At 38.7% G+C, this 24,320-nt stretch overlaps 1 protein-coding gene across 2 annotated transcripts in view; it reads left to right on the top strand.

Moving 5' to 3' along the window:
• LOC124056259 (testis-expressed protein 264 homolog) overlaps positions 1-22,418 on the top strand; it is a 32,363-nt gene extending 9,945 nt beyond the window's left edge. The window contains exons 3-5 of one of the 2 annotated variants that reach the window (XR_006842966.1): positions 12,130-12,295; positions 19,531-21,160; positions 21,425-22,418. Coding sequence is in view for 1 of the 2 variants with exons in the window: in XM_046383500.1 (XP_046239456.1) it covers positions 12,130-12,295; positions 19,531-19,814 (450 nt within the window). In the remaining variant the exon portion in view is untranslated. Of the gene's footprint in view, positions 1-12,129; positions 12,296-19,530 lie in introns of both variants that reach the window. The other variant, XM_046383500.1, reaches the window with a different exon arrangement.
• The last annotated feature ends 1,902 nt before the right edge of the window (positions 22,419-24,320 follow it).

Here is a 24,320-nt window from a genome sequence, read left to right on the forward strand (position 1 = left end):
TTTAGGAAATTCAGCAATATTTAAACTGAATTATTCCTCACCTAACAGCACAAACAGCTTTAAATGCATTTCTTTTAGTGAATAAAGAGTCCTGTTGATGGCTGACACTTTGAATGTCCCAAGTGGTGAAACCTTTTCAGACAAGCTCATCAGCATTTAGCATGCCTGGTGTGTCATGGCAGAAAGATTTCTGTCTGTCAGACGCTTTGAGTTGCTGCCCCATGGTTGGGGCTGATATTTGCCTAGACAGACCATCGATCGGCCCCAGTGTTTTTCTTCAGTGCCTTGGCTTTTTAGTGGTGGGCTACATCACAGACACCTTGGCATCTTGAGATTTGATTCGAGTGTGGTGGCCAGGCCTTCAGACTGGATTGGGGACTTGGGTGGGAGGATAATATTGCTGACATTCAAACAGATCTAAAGGTTTGTGAAAGGCAGACAATTGGAACATTTGTTTGCTTGAGGGCACCCAAGTTTCTTGCCAGTGCAGAGGTTCTGGGCTGAATATAAAGCAAGTTTTTCTTTGTTCCTTAGATATGGCTTTTTTTGTTTGTTTTTTTTAGCAACTGACACATGTGGTAAAGTAATCGGAAAGTCTTCCTCAGCACAAAATAAAATGGAGCCTTATTTTTGGGGCATAAGGTGCTGTCTCTCACAGTTCTTATTAGTGTTGTCCACATGAGAATGATGCAAAGCGGTGCACAGATGCTAGTCCGCAGGGCCTGTTAAACATGCAGGCTTTTAGCTGACGCTGACGTACATTCAGAAAGGTCAGAAAAGGTCATGGGATTTTTATGCTGGACAACGTAATGGAGGCAGTGTCAGTTAGAAGGGGAGTCTAGTTTAATTGTAATTTTGGAGGGTTATAAATTGTTATTAAGAAGAACATAGCTTATTCACATTGGCAGGGTTAGACTTCATACAGAGGAGGAAATGAAATTAAATTCAAGGCCCCTCAGGATGCTTTTCGTGCAGAACTCTTGGAGATGTATTCAAGTATTCAAAAGTTGTGCTTTCGTGCATTTCAGTTGCAAGTCGTGACACTAATGTGGTGCAGGGATCAAGCCATGTGGTTACGATGATTTATTAGACATTTATAGAGTCGTACATTTCCATCTACAAAATTACAGTCTTGTCCATGAGCTTCTGTCAAACAGGATCTTTTGAAAATGTCCAACCTGTACATATCTGTCTCATTTACATTCAGTCAAAAAACTTTTGCTGCCACCTGCTGTGGCAATTTTCTTCCACTGACCAGTTTTTTATTCACTTGAACCCACTGAAGTCCAATATTTCTATTACACACAGGCTTATATTAAATACGCAATTAAACACACTGAATATAAAATGAATTGCTAAACATTTAATTATAGTAATATGATTCACAGATAATAAAGACTGTACATTTTGCCTGATAAACTCATGTGTGTCTGTTTACTACTGATGATGATGATGATGACAGTTTTCACTGATTGTGCCCAGTTCTTATAAAGAAATATGACACCACATTGAAGACATCATGTTAAGCAGTAGCATTTACTCAGTCTATTAATTTGTGGTTCATGGTCAGTGAAGTTTGACATAGCCAAAATATCATATTTTCTTCAAAATCAATATGGCTCATTTGTAGTTGGCACACTCAGGTTTTGTTATCATGCCTGTTTCAGTCTGATCAAAGGCTCTGTCTCCAACAAATTAAAACACATTTGTGTTCGTGTTTTTCTTTTTTATCCTCTCTCTATATAATTTTTCTGTTAGTGTATCTCAGATATCACATTTATCCTAACTAATCCCTTTCTCTAATTTCCTCCTGATGTACTGTAAATATAAACAACAACAACAACAACACACACAACATATAAGTATGTGAACAAAGTGAGGGGCTTAATTACACTTATAAGTGAACATTTATATTTACAAAGTGGAAGACCTCATAAATTAGCAGGTGTAATTTCTTCTGATGATGAGAAAAATATATTTTGAAAAGGATGTATCTCTGATATGATATTTTTATTTTTCACCAATTAATTGTATTAATATATGAATCCAGCTTGCTTCTTTTATCAAGTGTGTTGCATCCCAGTCCTGTGAGCTGATTCTTCCCACAGGAGGCTCTGTGGAGTTTGCCCGTCAAATTTTCAAACATGACTTTCATCTTCCAGCAGCTGGGAATCTACTGTTGGTGTTAAATGTCACATCTACATATGATTGATCTGATTTAAACTTTATCTTCTATTGCACTGTCGCTCCGAATCAAGATCAGGCAGGAGGGTGTGATTACAATTTAAGAAGGGTAGTTATTTTTAGATATGGGACAAATTGTTGTGTGCCAGTGGCCATCTTATCAATCACTTACAATGTGAGGATCAAGCAAATGCTTAAAAGATGTATACTGTCTACTTTGATACTATTAGTCTGTGATTGTGTTTTATTAAATTTGCCCACTGGTTTGTCCTGTAGTTTGTGTTGCTGATACAGTGGAAACAGGCTCAAGAAAATGACTGCAGTAACCCAATAAAAACGCTATTGTTGCTGTAGTCTCCTGCTTTAACTCCCTCAAAATGAGATACAAAAGCACATGTCTTATTAACTATTGGCTGGGGTAGGACTCCAATGACCCAAATCGCTCAGGAACCACACCGGCAATGCATACAGATTTTTAAAAAATATCTGGAAAAACTAGTTGGAATAAAACCAGAAATATGCTTTTTGCATTCAAAACCAATCTGGAAATGCTTTGAAATCACCCTGTAGTGCTGTATTAGGACTACATATTACAATCATAAAACCAGCACCTGGTCAGTTTGTGGTGGTTCTGTTCTGCTATATAGAGGAAAAGATTACATACACCCTTATTCCCTTATGTTGGCTACAATATTCCAACAATTTGGTTGTATCCTCTGTTGAGATAGACATGCAAATTAAATGAATTTGCTCCAGTGTCCTCTCGAGGGATTTTCTGAAAAAGCAATCCAAGAGGCAATTTCGAACCATTCAAGTATGAGTACAACAACATGGTGGGGGCACCTAACCAAGGTGCAGAGGTTTGGGACCTCAGTGAGCCAACTAAAGAAAATGGGAAAGATTTTTTTTTTTTTTTTTTAAAAAAAAGAGGCTTAGGACTTAACTGCTTCATTCAGCTCAGTGACTTTCAAACAGTTTGTGTTCATCTGTCAGGACTGAATAAGTCTGTGTAAAGAGTGTTGTTGCTTGAGTGACACCTGGATTGTTCGTACTGGCAGCAACTACTGTCATTCATTATGCCCTCAGCCCCTTTGAACTGCTTTTTCCCCCCCTTGGGCTTTGAAATGAAATGTAGACTATAAAAGGACTGCAGTGATACTATGTTCTATTATCCTGTCCTCCATGTGAAGCTATAGGACTCTTAGAAATTGTCTGAAAAGACAGTGGTATATTGAAGAAATACTATTGTAAATCTACTATTTTGACATTCAAAACAGGGAACAAATACAGTGGTAATACAAGGGCTTCTTTGGACATAGACTTGTGAAGGGAAAGAAATGAAGGGAAAATAAATTGCTAGGGAGAGGAGAGCCGTCTGCCTCTGATGGAGTGTTGTTCTCCATAATTTTACCGATCACTGTCATTAACACACAGGCTACAGGAATCAGTCAAATGTGCTGTGAATTATATGTTCTGTGTTGCCTCTGAGTGCTACTGTTGGCTTTACATTGACCCTTCATAGCTCAACCGAGGAACCTAAGAGAAGAGCTGACACACTGTCAGTAAAGGGCAAATTTTGACCCAAAGGTCACTTAGAATTTTTTTGACTTTGAAGTCTGTTTACACGTCTTGTGATGTAGTTAGTAATACGTGAATGAAAAATGTTTTTTGAAAGCCTTTGTGGCTCCAGAAGGAGCTGTGTGAAACCTGATAAACTGCCTCAAGTGTGTCAGTGTTGGTTGGAGATGAAGACTACAGTTTTGAAAATAAAATCAATCTAGTTTGGAGTCAGAGAGAAGAGAGGTTAGGCCTCTGTAATCATCTCTGCTTGAGGCTCCATTAGCCGTTACTAGCATAACACAGAAGAATCTGAGACTGAGCTGTGAGCAGTCAAGTTGTATTGTTGGTATTGTAGGCGCCATGTTTAGACGAGGAAGAAGAATGAAAGAAAGAATTAAAGAGATGATTTCAAACTTCTTTATTAAATTCCCATCTTGTGCCCAATGCTTAGTTAGCAGAGTACTCTTTTAGTGAATTTTGGGACACAGTTCTGTTCCATTTTCCAATTTCTGTTTTTCTCTGTGCTCAGAAAAACTGCAGTGTCCCTGGGGTTAGGATAGACGGCATGGTCTTATAGTCACGTTATCTGTAAGAGAAAGAGAGACCATCTCTGTCCCCTGCAGCTACTGAAAGACTGCTGTCATTATCAGCCATCAGGTGAATATTACCTTTGAAGTCATTTTAACTTACTGCAGCCAAAGGTGGTAGTGTCCCTGCAGCATTCAGCACCAAAATATGTCTCGGTTCAAGCCTGAAACGCTTGATGGAAAACACAAGCTTTGATGGATGTTATTTCTCTGTTCTGTTGGCTACAGTTCTTCTTCTGCTGCAAGAGAAATCTGCTACATATATCTTCTTCACATTTATTGAAGCATGTGGGCTGCGGTATAAAGTCAAAGACTTTTATATACCGTACATGGTCTCAGCTACTTTTGCTTGTCTAGTAGATCTCTGGAGGTAAGTAAAAGTATGTTCGAACTCTAACAGCAATACAGAATAGATTAGAAAAGATTAAAGAATTCTGCCACTATTCACCTGAAACAGACTACATTTTATTAAGCAATTATAAATAAAAACAGCTTTGTTGTTTCAGTATGTAATGTGCAATATTTTGGTTAAAAATGTGGTTATCATTGCATATATTTAGAACAAACACGATTATTGGCCCCTATGGGCCCCAGAAAGCTTCCCCCTCTGTCCCTCCTTATGGTTGGCTCTGGGGTCTTGTATGTCTTTTTGTCAAATTTTGATCTCTGATTTATTGCCTGTTTTGATTCAACTTGGGGCCTTGTTTTGTTTCATTGGTGTATTTTGTCTTTTTGTGTTATGTTATTTAGGTGAACAGAAATAGCTGGAGTGGTGGGCTTAGGGCTGCTATTTTTCTTGCTCACCAGGAAGTGGTAGATTATACTTAATATATCCAAAAAAAAACTCTGCTGGCAGATTATTTGAGTCCAGTACAATAGTCGGGTGCACTTATCCTCCACTTTGTTCCATCAGCTGTCCTCCTCACTGCTGACAGTGGTGTTGAGTTCCTTTTGCCCCTCTCCTCAGGAGACCATGGTGCCCATTGCTGAGGCAGAGGTTGTTGTTTGTATCTATCTCAGTACTCAGACTGATCATTTGCTGTTTTCTCTGTAAAAAAAAAGAAAGAAAAAAATCTGTTTTTCCCTTGTATCTCCCTGTGGGCAGCAGATCTTCACTTTTCTCCATCAATTTTTCGCTGTCTTTGTTTCGTCTAGACTGACTTTCTTTCTCAGGTAGGAGGTACGGTACCCCCTGGGTTATTAACTGTCACTCTGAACTGCTTCTTTTAGACACAGTGAAATGATGTTTGGAAATGTTAATAGTTTTGATTTATTCCCTGAGCAACCTTGGTAACATATTAGTGTCACCACATGCATAGACTTTACAGCAGATACCTCACCCACCTGAGAATGAATTAGGAGCTCAACTAAAATTCCATTTTGATGAGACTTAATTTCTTTCTTCATTACGTATACGGTGCTTGATTCTACGTGAGCTTTTCCTCCACCCACTCAGCCTGATACACAGCTCTTCATTCCTCCCTGTGTTACTGCTGTACACCATGTCTATGGCTTGGTTAACACGGCAGGGAACGTGTTAATCGCTATTATAATCACTGTTATCTGTTGGAGAGAAAGGATATGTGATGACATGTTTTTTTTGTTTGACAGACTGAATGTCCATTGCGTTGGTAATTCTTACCTGGAATCTTGCAGTTTTGCTTTTTTCTGTTTCATACCTTTGTAAGTTGCTAGTCTTTTGTTTTTTGATTGTTGGTCAGACAAAACAAGGAAGTTTAGGTAAAAATAAAAGAGTTGGGCTGTATTTTTTTTTTATTATTATTGTTTTTCATATTTACATCAGTAAAATATTACTTACATTAACAGTTAAAAGATCTGACAGATGAATTTATAATGAAGATGGCTGTTAGTTGCAGATTTATTACATTGATTTATTACATACAGGGTCTGACATTCTGTGGATTTGTCCCTTTGATGATGATTCTGCAGAAACCTTGCAAACTGATCATCCAAGGTATCATTTTGTGTGTGAATTACGCTCAGGAAAACAGTCTCATCAGGGTCTCAGGGTTATTTGGTGTTAAAATTAATATGGTACACACATGTTAATGTTCTTAGCCACCAGATGAAGGAGTGGATGTGATTGATCAATAGCCACCTGGGAAAACCGTGCCTTATTTCTTTGTGTGTTGGGAGTTAATGGCTCTCCAACAGAACCACCACTGGTAGGCTCTTACATATACAGCAGGCTTTATTTGTGTTAGGCTTGACTTTGGCTATTCTGTTTCTACAGTTCCAGCAGTAGTATTTCCTTTGTTGGAATCACTGCTCTCTAGTGCCCAAATGTATTCAGTATATTTGTGATGCCATCCCAGAGTGCCTTTCTGCGTTGGTAAAATATCTCCTCTTTGAGGCTGAGAGCTCTTTGGTGCTGTCTTCTCCACCAACACTTCCAGCTCAACAGCAAAGAGAAATTTACTCTTCTTTTGTCTGTCACTGAATTGCTGCTCATAAATGAAATTTCAGTGAAACAGAGTATGAAAAGGAGTAGAAAAATATGCACTTTTTTGCACAACAATGCTCCCAATTTTAGAAATTTAAGTTTTAAGTGGAAAAATATGGAGAAGTAAATTAATGAACAACAACGAGAACGTGAAAAATACAGATTTTTTGGTTAGAGGTTTAATATTGCACTGTTCTACTTGATTACAAAGGGTTACAGAGTATAGCTTATAATAATGAGAATTAAAGGAAATCATGCTTGTGAATCATGCATGCTGACTCTGTTCACCCATATTTTAAGCTGGTGACTGGGTTAAAATCATTGTGGCTTTTACACACGGTTAGTCTGATTTCCTAATTTAGATAGCACTCCAAAACAATGAAGTAATTTTATTTGTTTACTTCAGTTATTTATTTATGGCATTTATTCATGTATTATTCAAGGCAATCACAAGTTGTTTCCAGGGCTACCTCACATCCAGACTGTCAGATAAGTCATAAAATAAACTTCATATCGCGTAAAATCTTTAGTGAAATACAGCACTGCTTTAGTCTGCCCATAATGTGCCCAGTGCACCACAACAACAACAGCAGTAAACCTCTGTGTACCGCACATATGTGTGGTGGTGAACTGGTGACTTTCCAGGAAAAACTCATCAAGCATAAGTATATATCTGTGTTATACCATGAGGGACCAGAGATCTTGTTTTAGACTTCTAAAAATACCCTGTACATTTTCATTTATTTATCCAAGGGCACATGTGATGTATTTGCACTGGGGACCCATGCAGATGTTGTTCCCCAGGCTAGGAACCTGGACGCAGAGGACACGAGCACATGCTCTGCTTCCTGTAGACTATCCTTCACTGGTTCCCTTAGGACTTACTCCGGAGCAGCTACAAATACACACCTAACGTGAGAAAGTGCTTGAGAGGTGATTAAAGCGTGTGTGTGTGTGTGTGTGTGTGTGTGTGTGTGTGTGTGTGTTTGGGAATGTCCCACACTCAAAGTGAATGTCATTCATTTGTCATTGATGTAGATTATCCTCCTGGATAACCATAAAAATGTATTTTTATTTATTTAACTGAGACATGTTTCCATGCTACCTTGGAATGGTCTCCATGAAAAACAGCTCCTGCACAGGCTGATGTGTGCTGAGATTGTGTGAGAAATTTGAAAATAACAGATGCTGTGAGTGCTGTGATGAGGACAGGTTACATGCTGTTCTCTCCCATAAGAGAGACTTAATTTGACACATATTAGTGGTCATGGTAGAAACCTTTGAGACTTGAAAACGAGCATGCAGCAACATGAAGTAAAACTGGAAATATCCAGTTCTGTATCTCTCTCTCTCTCTTTTTTTCAAATTTTGAAACAGTTTAATCAAAGTAAGGTAAGGTCGTGTTGTGTTGGAGCTTTGTAATTTCCCATGTCTACCCCCCTAATAAGGCTACTGCCAATATATTACTGTTTCCATACCAGAAACAAAATAAACCAATAGCCTTCTGTCCAAAAATGTTGCTGTTCCTGTGTCAGGGAAAGTGTGAAGTAAAAATGACCTTATTATGACCCTGTTACTCTGGACTCTGTCTCAAGTGCTCTCCTGGGCTCTGGAGGCCCTGATACTGCCAGAGAAGTATGGAGAAAATCAAACAAAAATCAATAAGTATACTATACACAACCCCCTACCCAATTACAAAAGCCTACCGTGTGCAGTTTCTCTCAGTGATTCCACTGCTGGTCTAATTATTTGTCTGACCTCTGTTCCAGGTCTGTTTATAGGAAACAGGAAATCCGACCTCTCTGGGTGAGATTGTTGTTTTACTCACCTGGCAGTAAGTGTCAGTAGTCAGTATAGGCTCCAAGTGTGGGTGCCCATTTAGTAAAGGTGTCCTCAGGTCTCAAAATAAAAACAAGAATTTAAAACCAAGGCCTTCAAAGGTCTTAAATACAGTAACATACAGATGACAGTATATTTGAAATTACAGTTAAAGGCAGGTTAATTTTTAAAATGTTGCATGTGTGGTATAAGTTTTTTCAGTTTGTATGACACAATGTGTAAACTGATTAGTCCATTTATAAGCACTTTTAACCAGTGTATGCAGTAAAAACAGTGTAGGCCTGCAGCCAATGATTATCTAATTTTCTTCATTTATAAATTCATTGTTTGGTGTATAAAATATAAGAAAATATAAAATTGCTGTTAATTTAATCAAAGTTTCATAATTCTCTGGAATGATCGATTATTATTATACTTACAAACAAAACTTGTGTAAAAAAACAGGTTCAGGTCTTCACTGGGCTGTCCTTTCTGCACAAAAGACTATATCATGCACTGCAGGCAAAATATATAACATGAAGTTTTTGGCATTGAACAGCTGTAGCTGTCAGGTTGTGGTTGTTAAATGGAAAACAATATATGTGGGTAATGTCTTTATTCATAATTTAAGCTAATTTAAAGTATCTTATTTTAAAAGAATACCCTTGTTAATTTTTTGAAAAACATCTAACTCACAAAGCAATAAAAACTGTTATGTTTAGAGGGCACACAGAGCAAACCCACTCGCTGAATTTTAATCTGCTCAGAATGAATTAGCATTTAGCCTTTCTTTATTCTTCCCTCACTTGTATGGCCATCATTGTTTGTCTGAAAAAGTCAGAAGTACTCATACCTTCACCTTCTGCCAAGAAAGAGTTTCACTTTTTCATTAATGAAAAGAACATTTGAAAGTTTAATGTGCTAATGAAGCGTCTGTCTTCTGTTTCTCACGAGAAATTCATTTTGAGTAGATGCTCAGTGGTTAGGCAAGGAAAATAATGGAGAGATCACATGGGAAACTTTAAGATACTCTGTTACGAAGGCAGATTCACAGATGATTCATTCAGCTTTGAATAGCTGATACCTTTTTGAGAAAGCCAGAATTTGTTTTTCATCTTGAAGGACTCATTAGGTCCATGACTGCTCTGCACCTTCACATATTTACTGAGGTCTGTAGCCAGTTTGCAGGACATAATGTACCCTAATTTCCATTGTGAACAAGATTTCCTCATGATGATTCTTTTTCCCACATTGTGAATAATGATGTCCATGTGACATTTAACCTAGGTCCAGACCTCTTAAACTCTACTAAGAAAATCCCAAATTAATTTTATGAATGCTGGTATAACACTGGACATCTTGTGAAGCCTTACAAATCATCAGCCCTAAACATCACAGATTCTTTACAGGATGTTGTGAAGCAAACAGATGTCCACTTTCTTCTTTTCCTAATGAAGTGTAGGCTGGCCTTCTGCAAAGAGGCCGGGATTTGTATGAAAGAAGTGAAACAAGGATAGAAGCTGTTGTGGAAGAGAATGAGTTGCCCTGCTCTTCATTGGATATCCTACTTTATATTTGTTTTTCGCCAGGCATTTCTATTATTGTAGGGGTAAATGCAGTGCTTTTAAAACCCTCCTGTAGCATGTAATGTTTTTGTGCTTGGATCTGTTAAGTGTGCCATTAGGCTGTTGAGTTTACTCTTATATTGTTCATCTTGTAACATCTATTTCAGCACCAGCTAGCCAAATCAAGTATCGTTTGCATCTGTTGTAAATTAAAATTTAAATGAAAGCAAAAATCATTCTGACAAATCTGAATTTACTAGTGAAATATTAATGCTGAGAACCGTTATATTGCTATTGTACCAACAGTGTGACTTTGCTGTTCTCCATTTTTATATTTGATCATTTATTTAGGGCCTGAACTGGAAAATAAAACTTTTGTATGTCTGTGTGTGCATCAGTATGCAATATGTAGCAGTCAATGTCTGACTCCAACTGATGAGCCAAGCCAGTGAGGATACACAGATGTTTCTGAAGGAGTGATGCACCAATAATTGATGGTGCCGAAATCACTGAAACTGACAACGTTGTTCCAGCAGACAGCAGCAGAAGAAACGTTACTGCTGTCATAATTGGGCTGAGAGACAGATGGTGAGAGAGATGATAGGCTTGAGTTTGAAAAGAAGTCAGCTGTCTCCTGTATAGATTCTTTCTTATGTGTGTCTGCTCAGCCTAAGAGCCTGCTTATCAGATCCCAAAGTGTGCGACGTTCCTGTTGTACCGTTAACGGTAACCTGAACAGGGACTCCACACTCCCAAGATCTGTCAAGAAACGATAATAACCTGAACAGTTTCAACTCTTGGAGACATGTCATGAATTTGCCATAGTGTAAGAAATGATTTATGGTCGTAAGTACTAAGTATAATATAGTTCACGTCAGTGTTAATGCACAGGATTAGTATACAGAGATCTTCATAACCATAATACCATGCCTTTATTTTCAATGTTTTACACTAAACGCTGCTGTTTCTGTGTCATGACTCACTCTGAATCTGTAGCTCTGCTCACTGTAAGAAAACAATACAGCTTGTGGTTTAGTGTGATGTAGAATATCACATCAGATAATAATCAGCAACTAGTTCACTTAGTTGTTGCGTTGAATCAAACAGCAACAGATCTGTTGGCAGTAAATGGTCAAGCAGTAATGAAAACTGACATCAGTTTTAGCCGGTTAAAGCAAATTATCTTTAAATAATTGAACATATTGAGATTCTGCACTGTAGCTGCAATGTTTGCCAGTATTGCTCAATATTTAGCATGCACCAAAAGGGTGAAAATAACAGACATTGGCCGTACATGAGCGGAATAACAAAACATGGTGTATGAAAGGTTAATGAGCCTGGAGAAGCTGAATGGTCTGTGTCACGTGAAGCTTCACTCTTCTAGAGGACTGGGGCAAGTAACAGCAGAAGACCCACAGTTTTTACAGAGTCACCATAAAATGTGGCAGGCAGAACATTCAGAGAGACGGGTTGCACTGGTCTAAGACGTATTCCATATGGGTGTGAAGACAGGAGAAAGAGGTTTGTGCTAGTTCAGGGGTGGAGCAGTGAGGTTCTCACTTATTATTTTTGCTCATCATTAACTGGATGCACACTTGGGATTATTGGCATGTCTGAGCTTCTATCCTACTGTGGTGTTTCCTATGTCTATGACATATACACATACGTGTTTAATCACAAAACAAATTTTCAGAAGGTAGTAAGTGTTGATGGGACTCATATCAACATTGGCAGGTTTAAATTAACTCTGACAAAAACACAGTTTGCAGACATACTTCAACAGTTGATGACAACAAGGAGTTGTTTTGTTTTTTTTTGATCTGACTGAATTCTGCACTTAAATCGCTGCTAATTATGACCTAAACTTTAAACTGAACATGTGTGCTATATATTTTATTTTTGTTGTAAATCATGATTTTTTTTTCCCACTCAATTTAAACATCTCTTGTAGGAAAGGAGGCTGTGTGCACACCCGTTCCTTGAGATCTACAGAGAGGGTCAGATTCAGTTCATGGCTCCCTTGGCTCGGCAGGGAGATTTCTATATCCCTGAAGTCCGCTGGGTAGAAAAGAGGCTGTCAGAACAAGAGGAACTGTACAGTGACACAGATGTCTCAGGTAAACGTACTTCATCCTCTATAACAAGCACATGTATTTCTTTGCACTTACAAGTAAACCCAGGGGACTTCAAGGCCCACATGAACGCAGACTTGTCCGTTGTACTGCTGGAACACAGACGCGATTTAGCATCGCTACAAAAGCATTCCTATAATTTCATCATGATTGATCAGTAAACGGATGGATCCATTTCTGCTATCTGCATATTCTGCGTTCTGCTATCAATTCTTATTTCAAAAGTAAGGATCACTTAAACAACTTGTGAACAAAATACATATGACGTATTGCCACCTTTATGAAGATGATGGGATGAATGTGTGAACAAGCAGTAGCTCATTTACACATAAAGCAGATTCCAAGCATGATTATCACTCATTTGGAGTCTTATCTCAGGCTGACTGATAAGTCCAATATTCACTCTCTCTATTTAACTCTCCTTCTGGCCTCTACCGACTTCTGAGTGAATTATCTGGCTCATTAGCTGCTACTTGTTGACTTTGTCTGTGGTGAATTGTTAATAGAATAGAATTGTTTTGCTGCTGGTGCCAGAAATGTGGTCGAGGAGAGCAGTGAAACTGAACCAAAACAGTAAAGTTGTAGTAGGGCTGAGGGCAGCTGCAGAGACGGGTGGATTTGTCACAATGAAGAAGCTCTTTTACATTGCATTAAGAGAAGTTAAATTAATTATTAATAACTGTACACAAAAAGAATCATGGTGATTCATTTAAATAAGTTTTGGATTTTACTTAGTCTAGTTACAGTTAAATGCAGTCTGCAGTTTTTGATGGCTATTAGAAAACCGCATGTTAAGGCACCTGTTGCCTCTTGTGTGGGACCTGGGGGATTTGGATCTTATTTCTATTGCTGTTTTGTTCATGAGTAGACCTGCAGAAACCTGAGTGACACCTTCTTAGGTGATAATGAAAAGCCCAGACACACGGCCTGTGGTGGAAGTGTGCTGCCACTCACCGAGGAGCTGTCCACAGCATCACAGACACCATATGGAAAACTTGCTTTCAGTGTAAAAGATGCACAAGCACTTTAACACAGATCCACTTGACACTAATTTATTCTCATGAGACATAAGAGCTTGTGAAGGCTTGTTTCCTACAGTCAATCCTAGATGAAATGAGTCTATTCATGAGTCGACATAGAGTGTGAAAACTGGTCTGTTTGGTGCTTCATAGCAGCTTCATAGCACCTAACTGCTGCACATTTGTGGCAGAGGCCGTGTTGTTCAGTTGTGTTCAGTATAAGCTGTCTTTATTAATTATCCAAAGCCTAGTCGAAACTTAAAGGTCACAATGATAATAATAATAAGATTGATAATAATAAGCATGAAAATAATGACAAAATCCAAAACATGAATGTTAGGCTGCAGATCTCATTTTGAACAAGTTGTTTACAAATGCATGTAATGGTACATGACTGGAGCCACAACAGTTACTAGATTCTGTGATTTGACAGAATCTTAACTATCAATTATTTTTGAAAACTTACCTATCCAGTAAAAAAAATGTCACATCTTCCCTGGCTCCAGCTTCTCGCAACATGTCTCTGTGTTAAAACACTGCAATTTGAATATCTTCAGATTTAGATAGATTTTGAACTGTTGGTCGGATAAAGCAAGAAATCACACACTGTCACATTGAGTTCTCTAAACTAATGAACTTTTTTTCTCCCCACAGATTTAAGATAAACCTTTAATGATCACCAGAGACGAAATTCAGTTCACTGTCATTTTATGAAGTGTGCAGACTGAGGAGCATGACATACAATGATTGATTTATTCAGGCGGACTTATGACCAAACTCAACTCTAATGTTGGAAAATCCAAAGTGCTAAAAAATATTTGCTTTAATTTTATTGAACTTTTTTAACTTTATTTTTACAATTTACATTTACCACATGGCAAAACAATAACTACCAGTATTTGACACATCCAGAGCTTCTCTGTGATGATATTGAGAGCTGGTGACAGAAGTTACTTTTTTGTCATTGTGAAAGAACCAGTATGATATCCAGGCCCTGATTTTGTCATCCAGCCTCTTTCCAATTTAGTGATGTTTTCCAAAAGTGATGGTCCTTCTTTCTTAATGTGAAGGATTTTGTTAAGGTTGTTAAGGAAATTTCTTTCTTTAGTCTTCTTCTGATTTTTGCACTGAAATACATTTTTTTTAAAAGCCATGCAGTTAACTCAATAGGTGTTACAAAAATGAGTTCGGCTACTTAGCTCCTAATTGTGTTTGACTGGTTTTATCTGATCCTTCTCAGTACCACATCCTTCATCCTCCATCCACAAGCTCAGACTTTACAACAGCACCGGAGAAAATCGCTCATCGAAAGTCCATCTGGATCTCTGCTCTTTGCTACAAAACGGAGTGAAACTGAGTGGCGTTAACAAATCCAGTGCTTTTCATGTGTCATGGGTGCAGAATGGGAATGACATTTGGGTCCATGACTGTGAATGATAATTTGACAGGTAGCCATGCTCCTGTCACACTGGGATCAACTCAGCCAGGTCGGTGATGCATTCGAGACACTTTTTTGGTCCACCGACCCCCAACCCACGCATCCTCAACCCCTTAGTCCACCATACCGACCCCGTCTCAGTGACTGGATCAACCCCCAGCCTCTTCACACATGGCTCCTCACTCTGTCAGACAGCAGCCTAGAAATCACCCTGTCATTCTCTAACATAATTCAGGCTCTGAAACTACACAAGTGGCATTGTCGCCAGAGCTGCATTAAGGTCTTCTGGGGCAAGTCAACGTCAAACGTCAGGTCTTGTCAAAGCAGGTCTAGAGACAAATCTCAAGTCCAAGACATGTCATTAATCTTCCAAAGCAAATGCAAATCTTTCAAGTCTCTGAATGCTGACCATTAAAATGACACAGCATTGAACATTTCGTATAAAGGCATAGTTTCACATTTTGGGAAATCTGACTCATATATGTCCATGAAGTATAAAAGCCAGCAGTGATTAGGTTAGTTAAAACATTTGTTAGTTGTTAAAAAAAAAAACACCTTTGTTGCTCATTAATTAACGTGTGAGATCATTTTTGTTTAATTTGTAAACAAAAACAGCAGATTAACGGATGCATATAAGTCGTATCAATATTCTCATGTAACTCTTGGGAAGAAAGCCAAAAAAGCATGCTTCCAGAAATTTCAAACTACTCCTTTAAAGTTGTTTTAGTTAATACTAATTAACTGAGACCAAGCAATTTTAATGCATATACATAAACATTACACATTCACAGTGTGTGGCGAGACCTGAGTGGTCTCGCAACAGTCAAGCATCATTTCCTGTATTTTGTGATCCATTTTAACAAAGCTCTCAAGTCTACAGTTCTGATTTAACTAGAGGTGCTTTCACCAAATCACAATTAACTGAAAATGAGCTGTGCGCCCAACTTTACCTGACATATTTTACCTAACCAAACAAAAGCAGGTGCAGCAGATTTATTTAACAAAACAATTTTCAGTTACTTCTATCATTTAACAGTATGCTTATAAATTCACCAGGGCCGAGGTAATTTATCCGATTTCTGGAGCCACTTGTTAAACTTTTCTCTGCTTGGTTTCCGGCTGTGATCAAGAAGCAGGTGGGATTTTCTGCTTTGGGGCAAATCCCTTCGCTTTACAAACAGAAGTCAAGCAGCACACTGGAACCCTGTGCTAACATGCAAAACCACAGCTTTTATTTGTAGACGATACTCTGGGCAGCCATCTTGGTTTTCTCTGAGGTCGACTAGTCGACTAGTTGGACTTCAGCTTTGGGTGTTGTTCCATTTGTCACTTCCGGCTTCCAGTGTCAGAAAACAACTCGGAAAAACGACTTAAAAGTACAAATTGAACACAGCATCTATTCTCAATTATGGAGAACGGCTGATCATCCATGGCCAAGAATTTCACAATTTTCCTCGAAATTGCTTTGGTCTTTTCACTGCTCACACCAAGTAAAGATGGGAGAGCCTGCTGGCTTGTGTCTAGCACTGAATGCTGACTACATTTAGCTTTAGCTGCTTTTCATTTGCTAGTTTCTTCAAACTGGGCACGTCCAGCTGGGTGATGGTGTTTTAAGTGTCTGATTAGATTTGTCGTTTTCGCCACTTGGCACCACCGGCCAGTCTCTGGTCCAGACTGAGAACGCGTAAAGCGGCCTGATTCCGGCCCCTGACCGGTCGATTGGTGCATATCTAATTGTAACCCATTTCACAACATGTTGGTCTGTACTGATTTTTACCCAACAGGATTTTAGCCTGGATATAATAATTATCTTTCTGTAAAGTAAATTTGAGTAAGGATAAATTTCGCAGCATCTTTCTCCATCTCATTCCAGTAAAGGTTCGAGTGTCACTCATATGCATGTAGAGACTGATGCCTGAAGGCGCCACTAAACCCCTCCAATCAAATACAGACAGTTTTTGCCAGAAGAAAATGAAGATATCATGAATAATGTGGACCTTCCAATCCAAAAGGGATTTTTCTTCCCCATTGACTGATTAAATTTTGTGACTTGCTTGAGGCGTTCAACCAGCAGAGGAAAACCAACATGTGACCAAACTCGTTGATCCTTCAGAGCTCAGTATGCATATTTTTAATGTTTTATTTCATTTTTTTTCTTGATTCCATCAGTCACATGCGCATGACATGGGTGTAAATTAATCAGCAAGAGCCTGTGGCTACATTTAAATTTTTTATTTGAATTTTAAATGCATTTTTATAAAGATAACTAAAATAGTTTGTTCTATATCGTACATTATGCTTAGCACTAATTTATATGCTTTTTTATGCCATTTTTTCTCATGTATGAAACTTTTCTTCTACTATGTGAGAATTATCGTGGTCTACTGAAAGCAGGGTTATTGTCAGGCATAAGTCATTTATCATGCAGTCATCTGTGCAGTTTCCATGCAGTTAGTTTAAATTCTCCTGGTTCACCTCTTGTTCCAGCTCCTGTGTGCTCCATTCTGGCCCCAGTCTCATATTCTGTGTCAACATGAACCAGTCTCCACTGTGATATCTCTCCCTCCCTCTCTTCTTTTCTAACATGATATTTTGGGGATGTGCAACATAGCAACATGAGCCTTTAGCTCTTTTGTGTTTCGACAGTGCGACACCACAGAGCTCTAGGTCCTTATCCAATTTTACATATTCTGAAGTATCAGGCTAATTAATGATCCGTACCACATGAAGAATTGTAACATCATTTCCTCTTTTTGTATTTTGCTTTTTTGCTTGCTGGGAAGTCTCTTAACTTGATCCCATAAGTGTGACTTTCAGCATGTCTCTGAAGTATACAGATTATTATTATTATTATTATTATTATTTTTATTTTACCTTTGAAGTTTAATAAGGAATGTAAAAGAATATTTTTGCATTACTGCTTGATGAGAGCCTGCCAGGATTATTGACAAAGTCAGCAGCTACTCCTGCTATATTTGTTGTCTTTTTCTTCACTTTTGTCAAGATCAAGGCTTGAAATCTGTGTAAGGCTTTGTTTAGGTTACAGCCACTGCTCATTCTGAATGCCCAGAATTAAATTATTTTTAGTTTTATTTTCAGAGAAATCAGAGAAAATGCCATCCTGTTAAGTGCACAGACAGTTTGTCCATTGTCATAATATGTTTTATCACCCATAACATGACAGTTAGCCTCCTTCTGGCTTCTGTCCACTGTTTCATATAAAAGGTTAGTTTCTGTGTGTAACAGTATCAGGTTGGCAGTTAATGATAGACTGCCTTAGTGTAAGGAGCTATCGATTTGAGAAGAGTGTTATGTGGAAACATTCACAGCCCCACAAAGACAGAAGGTCAACAGACTGGCACACTCAGATATGAAATTGATCCTATTAACTTGCAAAGAACAAACTAAAAAACACTGAGCAGTAGTCAGGTTGTCAGACTGCTTATATGAACCCGTCCAATTAAAGAGCAGAAGACCTTTAGATTACTGATTAACAACATTCCACTGCCTATTTTGAGAGCTCACTTCAAGTCACAGCACAAGGTGTTGCTGCTCATCCCATAGTTCGTTAACAACCAGAAAAATGTGTGACAAGCAAGACATACTACATCCAGTTAGGTTAAAAAAACCCAAAAAAAAAACAGGATTATTATCTGGCTTCCAGGCTCCTGGTGTTGAACTTTATATAGATTTTCTGGCTCCTTGTCCATTAATCACCCTGAACTAAAAGTGAATGTACAACATGCAGTGGTATGGCGTGTTTGGTGTGTATGGATGAAAATTTAACAATGAAATACAACATCCGCAGACATTAGTTCAGTGTATGAAAAGGGCAATGGAAGCAGGGATTAACCTAATAATTGTAAGGAAAACTACAGCCTTGCACTACTTTAAAGACTCATGTTCTCTCTAGATTTTGGGATAGATACAAAAATATATTCCAGTAAACATATGCATCAAAACTGACAGACAAGTAAAAACCTTGTTGACCACAAAGGTTTAGTATCTCTTAAGGATTCAGGTTTGTCAGTGCCTTTGTTACTGACTACAACTTTCCTGTATAGATGGAAATGTTGGTCAGTCTACCACCACACCTGGACCTTTGTGATTTGAGTGAAATACTTGACCACAAAGATGAATGACATAAAAGGAAATGAAATATGGCGCAGATATTCATGTCTCCCTAAGGATGAATTGTAATAACTTGACCCCTGACTCATCTAGCACCATCTGCAGGTGAAATGTCAGTTTATTCAGTACAATAATACCTGCATAACTTATACAGCCTCCACTGTTCTTTGTGTTTGTAGCTAATTAAATGTTTGTGCTAAGCTAAACATGAGCATGGTAAGCATCACACCTGGTAAACATAAGCATACTAACAGAGCCTTTATGAGCTTATTAGCATGTTAGCCAATAGTGTAGCTGTAGACAGTCCTGTAACAATCTGTTTAGAGCAGATTTGGTCACATTTCATGAAACATGATAAACTGACAACATTTCATTTGAAAATACTAATTCTAACCCATGCATTTAATTTCTAGATCATTTCTCAAGTTGGTGTAAAATTAAGCTTGATTCATGGAAGAGAGACTAGTTGTTTTGGACTGAAATCACAGTGCAGCTCAAATACCATCATGCAGATTTTGGTTGAATCCCAGTACTGGATTTTTGGGCAGCCTAGCTTTTCTCATGTGGTGTTTGTTTATAGACATCCTCTCACCATCTGTCCATTCCCTCCTTTTGTTTTGTCACTGTTCTAGGTGCAGAATCGAACAGTGAATACAGCTCAGGGAGTGGGGTTCTCCTGTCAGACAGCAGGGAGACGTCCCCGGCAGAGTCGACGGTCCACACTGTGCCCATGCAGGATAAAGGGAACAGAGACTGCAGGGAGAGAAGCTCGAGGGGGACCTCGTTTAAAGAGCTGGACTGGGAGCAGTATGGTGGGCAACAGGCAGACAGTGAGGAGCAACTTCATGGAGACTCCAACCAGAAGAGCCAAGAGACTCCCACTCAGGAGTGGTGGGGTGTTGTTGAGGAGGAGTAAACATTTAGTGAGACAAGAATAAAGCATTGAAATTCAAGAGGTTGGGAAGTGCAGATATATAAAAGTGTGTCTCATTATGTGTTCATGTCCACATAGGGGAATATTGACGGATAAAGCAGTCGATATTATATATTTTTGTTGATGTGAACAAATCCAATGAAAAGACCAAAACCAACAATTTCTCAATACTTTCAGACCTCCCCTATGCTGAAATTATTTGCAAGGCATTAGTCGTTAAAAACAGCTCATGAATGTATAAATATAAATACATAAATGATATTAGCAAATATTAGTCAAGCAGGAGAAAGTAGTCCCTCTCTGGGGGCTGCTTTTAGCTGCCCATTAATGCACATTAGGGGCCCTAGTGGGCATGTATGACAGTAGGACAGTGTATGCAGAATCAATTCTGAATAAACATAAACATACAGTCTCCAGTGCAACAGTGTCTCATGTAGTATATTTTTAATAATTACTGGACAAGAATGGAGGTTTATGGTGCAAAGCCTTCGGCTACACGTGCAGCACTTTTTTAGTTGAATCAATTAATTGTCAGTTTTTGGTCTTTTCATTGAATTTGTTGTTGAAAAATTATAGAATAGAAACAGACTTGTTTTGTGCTTTTCTAAGTGACAGTTAAGACAGTTTTATAGGGAAAGTACTCAAATGTACTATATTTCCACTTGAAATCTTATTCAGGTAGCCTGAGTTTCTTGAAACTTTTTAATAGAAATGATGATGTTTGTCAAAATGATACAAGATGACTGAACTGAGCATTTGTTTGCCCAGACATTTTACTTGAACGTTTATCAATATTTCATTTCCCCAGTTACAATACTGTACCTGTAGAAGAACTGAGTTGTTTGACAGTTGTCTTCATTTTGCTGTACTGATGCTAATCACATACCTGACTTTCTAACAAGACTTTTGTTTGTTAGAGGGCTGATAAACATACAGGGAATTCTATTCATTTCTAAGATACTGATTCACCTGTTTTGTAAATGGCCTTAATTTTATTCATTAATAACTGACAGAAGGCACTGAAATGATTATTAGCATGTAGACAAAGTGATCTGTATTGTTTTTTTAAAATCACTCACGTTTGTCTGAATATTTGTCAGCCTTGTTTTAATCGTTATGTGTATTTTTACAAGACTTGTGTGTTAGCATTGCACTGTTGGTGATGCGCATGTTGTAATGTAAAATTTACTTCATATCCAAAGAAGAAAGGTGTGCACTAGCACTGCATCATTACCCTCTTCCTGTGCTCTCCGGACCACCTCTGAGACTGAGGACATGAGTGTGCGGCATGCTGTCGTGATCAGTCAAGAAGACAGATGACAAGACAAGTAGGCTGACCATTAATATTCATTTCATTATAACTGAAAGCAAAGCTTGGTGACTCGGCCTTGTATTTACAGTCATTCTACATTTTGCCTGCAGCATCCTCAAATTATCCTTACACATTCATTCCCAGCTTTTTCGGTTTCTGTTTAGCTGTCATCGTCTGTCATTTTACTTTCTCAACCTTTCTCCCATCTGCTGTCTCTTTGCACAGGATAATTCCTATTTGTCTTTTTTCCTCTCTTTTCCCCCTGAAATAAATGTGGCAGCTGCAGCCTGAAAGACCACCTGTAGACCCACAAACTATGCATGTCCAGTCATATCCGTATCCTTTATCACTTAACAAACGAGATCACACCGAGCTCCTCTCAGCTAGCCGAGCTCACTTAGTGGGTGCAGGCAGCTCAAAGGGATGTCTGTATGTGTAATCATGTGTGAGAGAAGCCACATATGCCAGTTTTGAGCAAATAGCCTTTGCATATTCAATGCCAAAATGTGAAGAATCTCAGGTTTAGAGTTTTTATTTCTTTTTTCACTTTTTATTTTAGTTCCTGTAGACAAAGACTGCTTGTTCTTCACTTTGCTGTTGAATGATTGACAGTGATTCCCTCCTTGAATAAAACTGTGGCATTACATTTCAGATAAACTGAAAAGATTGTGAAGCTGTGCGAAGTCTTAAGGATTAACATGGGGGGGGGAGGAAGAGCTGCAACCTCTAATACGGGCTGATTTGGGATTTCAGACAACGATGTTATCCAGATAACCCTTACTTTCAGTTTATTTTCACCACAATTAGTTTTTGTCTGAATTGCACTTTTGAGACATTTTATCTGTCAGCATGGAAGACAAGAGTACTGCATGGAGCTCCTTAGCGGTCTCACTGGATTTTTAGCGGCAGTTATGTTGTTCCTTTGCCACAGCAACATGGAAACATGAGAAGAAAAAAATAATAAATGAAACCAGCCTGTTACAGAATCACTCATTCATTAATTTACTCTAAATTGGAGTAGCCTAAGAGACAGGATGCTGAGCTTTTACCTGACAAATGTTCTACAAATAAGATGATCTATTTGTGGTTGTTTACAGTTTTAATCTAAATGCTGATCACTGTAAAAATGGGATTAAATTCCCTGAGGATGAAGTTAAACTAGATGGATGAGCTTTAAGAGTAAGAGTGAGGTCCTGAGATACTTTCCGTGTGTCTAATTATAAAACCTCTCAGGGAGCAGTGGGTGTATATGTGGTGGTAATTTGCTGAGCAACCCAGTCGCCAGAGTTTCCATTGTACGTTTCTTTACATTTCAGTTTCTAGTTTTATGTTGTGATAAAACGGATAAGTTCTGGTTAAGTTTAGGTGCCAAAACCACTTGGTACAGGTTAGTAAAAGATAATATTTTGGGTTAAAACACCCAGTTTTGTTGCCTCAAAGAAAATGGAAAATGTCCTGATGGTTGGTAAAATTACCTGGTTTTGTTGGCTGAAACGAGAAACAAAGTGATGTTTCAAAGTGCTCTCAAGCAATTGTTTCTCATTGTGCAGTCCTCTCCCCTCCCTAGGTTTAACGGCACAAAGACAGCTGGAAAATATCCCAACTGTCACTAAAATTACCAGATTTTGTCACTGCACAAAATCTGAAGCGAATGGCGATCTCAAAGTGGTCCCTCGCTTGGTGGCTTTCTGCTGCGAAGATGATAGGAAAATGACCCAAGGGTTCCTAAAATTACGTGATTTTGTCAACTAAAACAGGAAGCAAACAGTGGTCTCAAAGTGGTGTCAGACACACAGACTGTATATTAAATAGTGGATGGAGCCACCATGAAGTCACCCCTCAATGTGGGCAACTCTGACTGCTGCCATGTTGGCAGTGCCTGACTCCACCCGATTCTCAACCAGATCCACACTCTGTGCTCTTACCCCTCCCCCAGGAATCAGCTCAGGTGCAGTCATTTTCTGTTATACCTTCAAATAGTTTCACAGTTCTGACTAAACTCTTGGGATGACAGTCTTGGAAGTCTATCTGATCGTCTGATTGCTTGAGTTTCTTGCCTCATAGGAATTTGTTATAGCCATTTTGCTTTTTCTTTGCAGTTACTTTAGAGTAGAGCTGCCTAAAGTGGGATCCAGTGGCCAAACTTTGTCTCCCATCAAGGTTTAATGTGGCACACCAGATATTTCTCAGGGAAAAAAAAATCAATTTATAAATTACAGTTTATGCTGTTTTATTTTTGGTGAGGTAAAAGTGTTCTGAATACATAAAATCCCTGATTTTTATTTACTTTTTCATAATCTGAGCATGTTGGGCAGAATGGCACTTTGCGCAACAAGTCAGTCAATTAAGGGGTAAAGGGAGCTTCAAAGCAACACCTCAGGAATGAGTCCATGCATTTATCCACAGTAAGCTGGTTCCCTAAACTCCTTTTGAGCCTGATGGGAAGCCGATTCACTACAACATGTTGAGAGAATCCTGATAGCACACTATGACAGGGGCCTACTACACTGATCTCTTGAGACAGTTATGGGAGAAAATCAAGAAGATTCAGTGCAGGAAGCTGACAAGAGGAGTGCTCTTCAACCAGGACAGCACTCCAGTCCACAAGTCCACAGTGGTGTTGGCCACCATCCAGAAATGCAGATTTGACTTGTCCAGCACTCCGCCTGTTCACCTGATTTGGCACTCTTGGGATCCTTCCTCCTCCCCAGGGCGAAGAAGGAACTCTGTTTTGACACTGATGATGACATTTTCACTGCTGGGGACCGCTTTCTAGATGTTCAACATGCTGACTTCTACAAAGAAGGACTCCACACAACCACTGGACTTACTGTATACATGCAGGAATAAATATGTTCGGTTTTCCCTCATATTTCTGTGGTAGAAAGCAATAAAGTTCCAATAAAATCTTCCAGTAAAGACCTCTTCATCAGGGAAGCATCACAATGAAGAGGTTTATCCACTTCTTTTCTGTTTGTGGACACTGAAGTTACTGGGGTACTTTGTATCAAAACCACATGTTGACATATTTGCGAGTATCAACAACAGCAGACACACGACAGAAAGAAAATTGTGGATTTTGGATGGTGTGTTTTGTCATGATTCATTAGCGCCAAATCATCAGTAAACCACAAAGAGAGCATCAGTCAGACAGATGCGCAGTGACCACTGGCTGG

This window comes from Scatophagus argus, chromosome 3 (genome assembly GCF_020382885.2).
Source record: "Scatophagus argus isolate fScaArg1 chromosome 3, fScaArg1.pri, whole genome shotgun sequence".
Classification (NCBI taxonomy): Eukaryota; Metazoa; Chordata; class Actinopteri; family Scatophagidae; genus Scatophagus; species Scatophagus argus.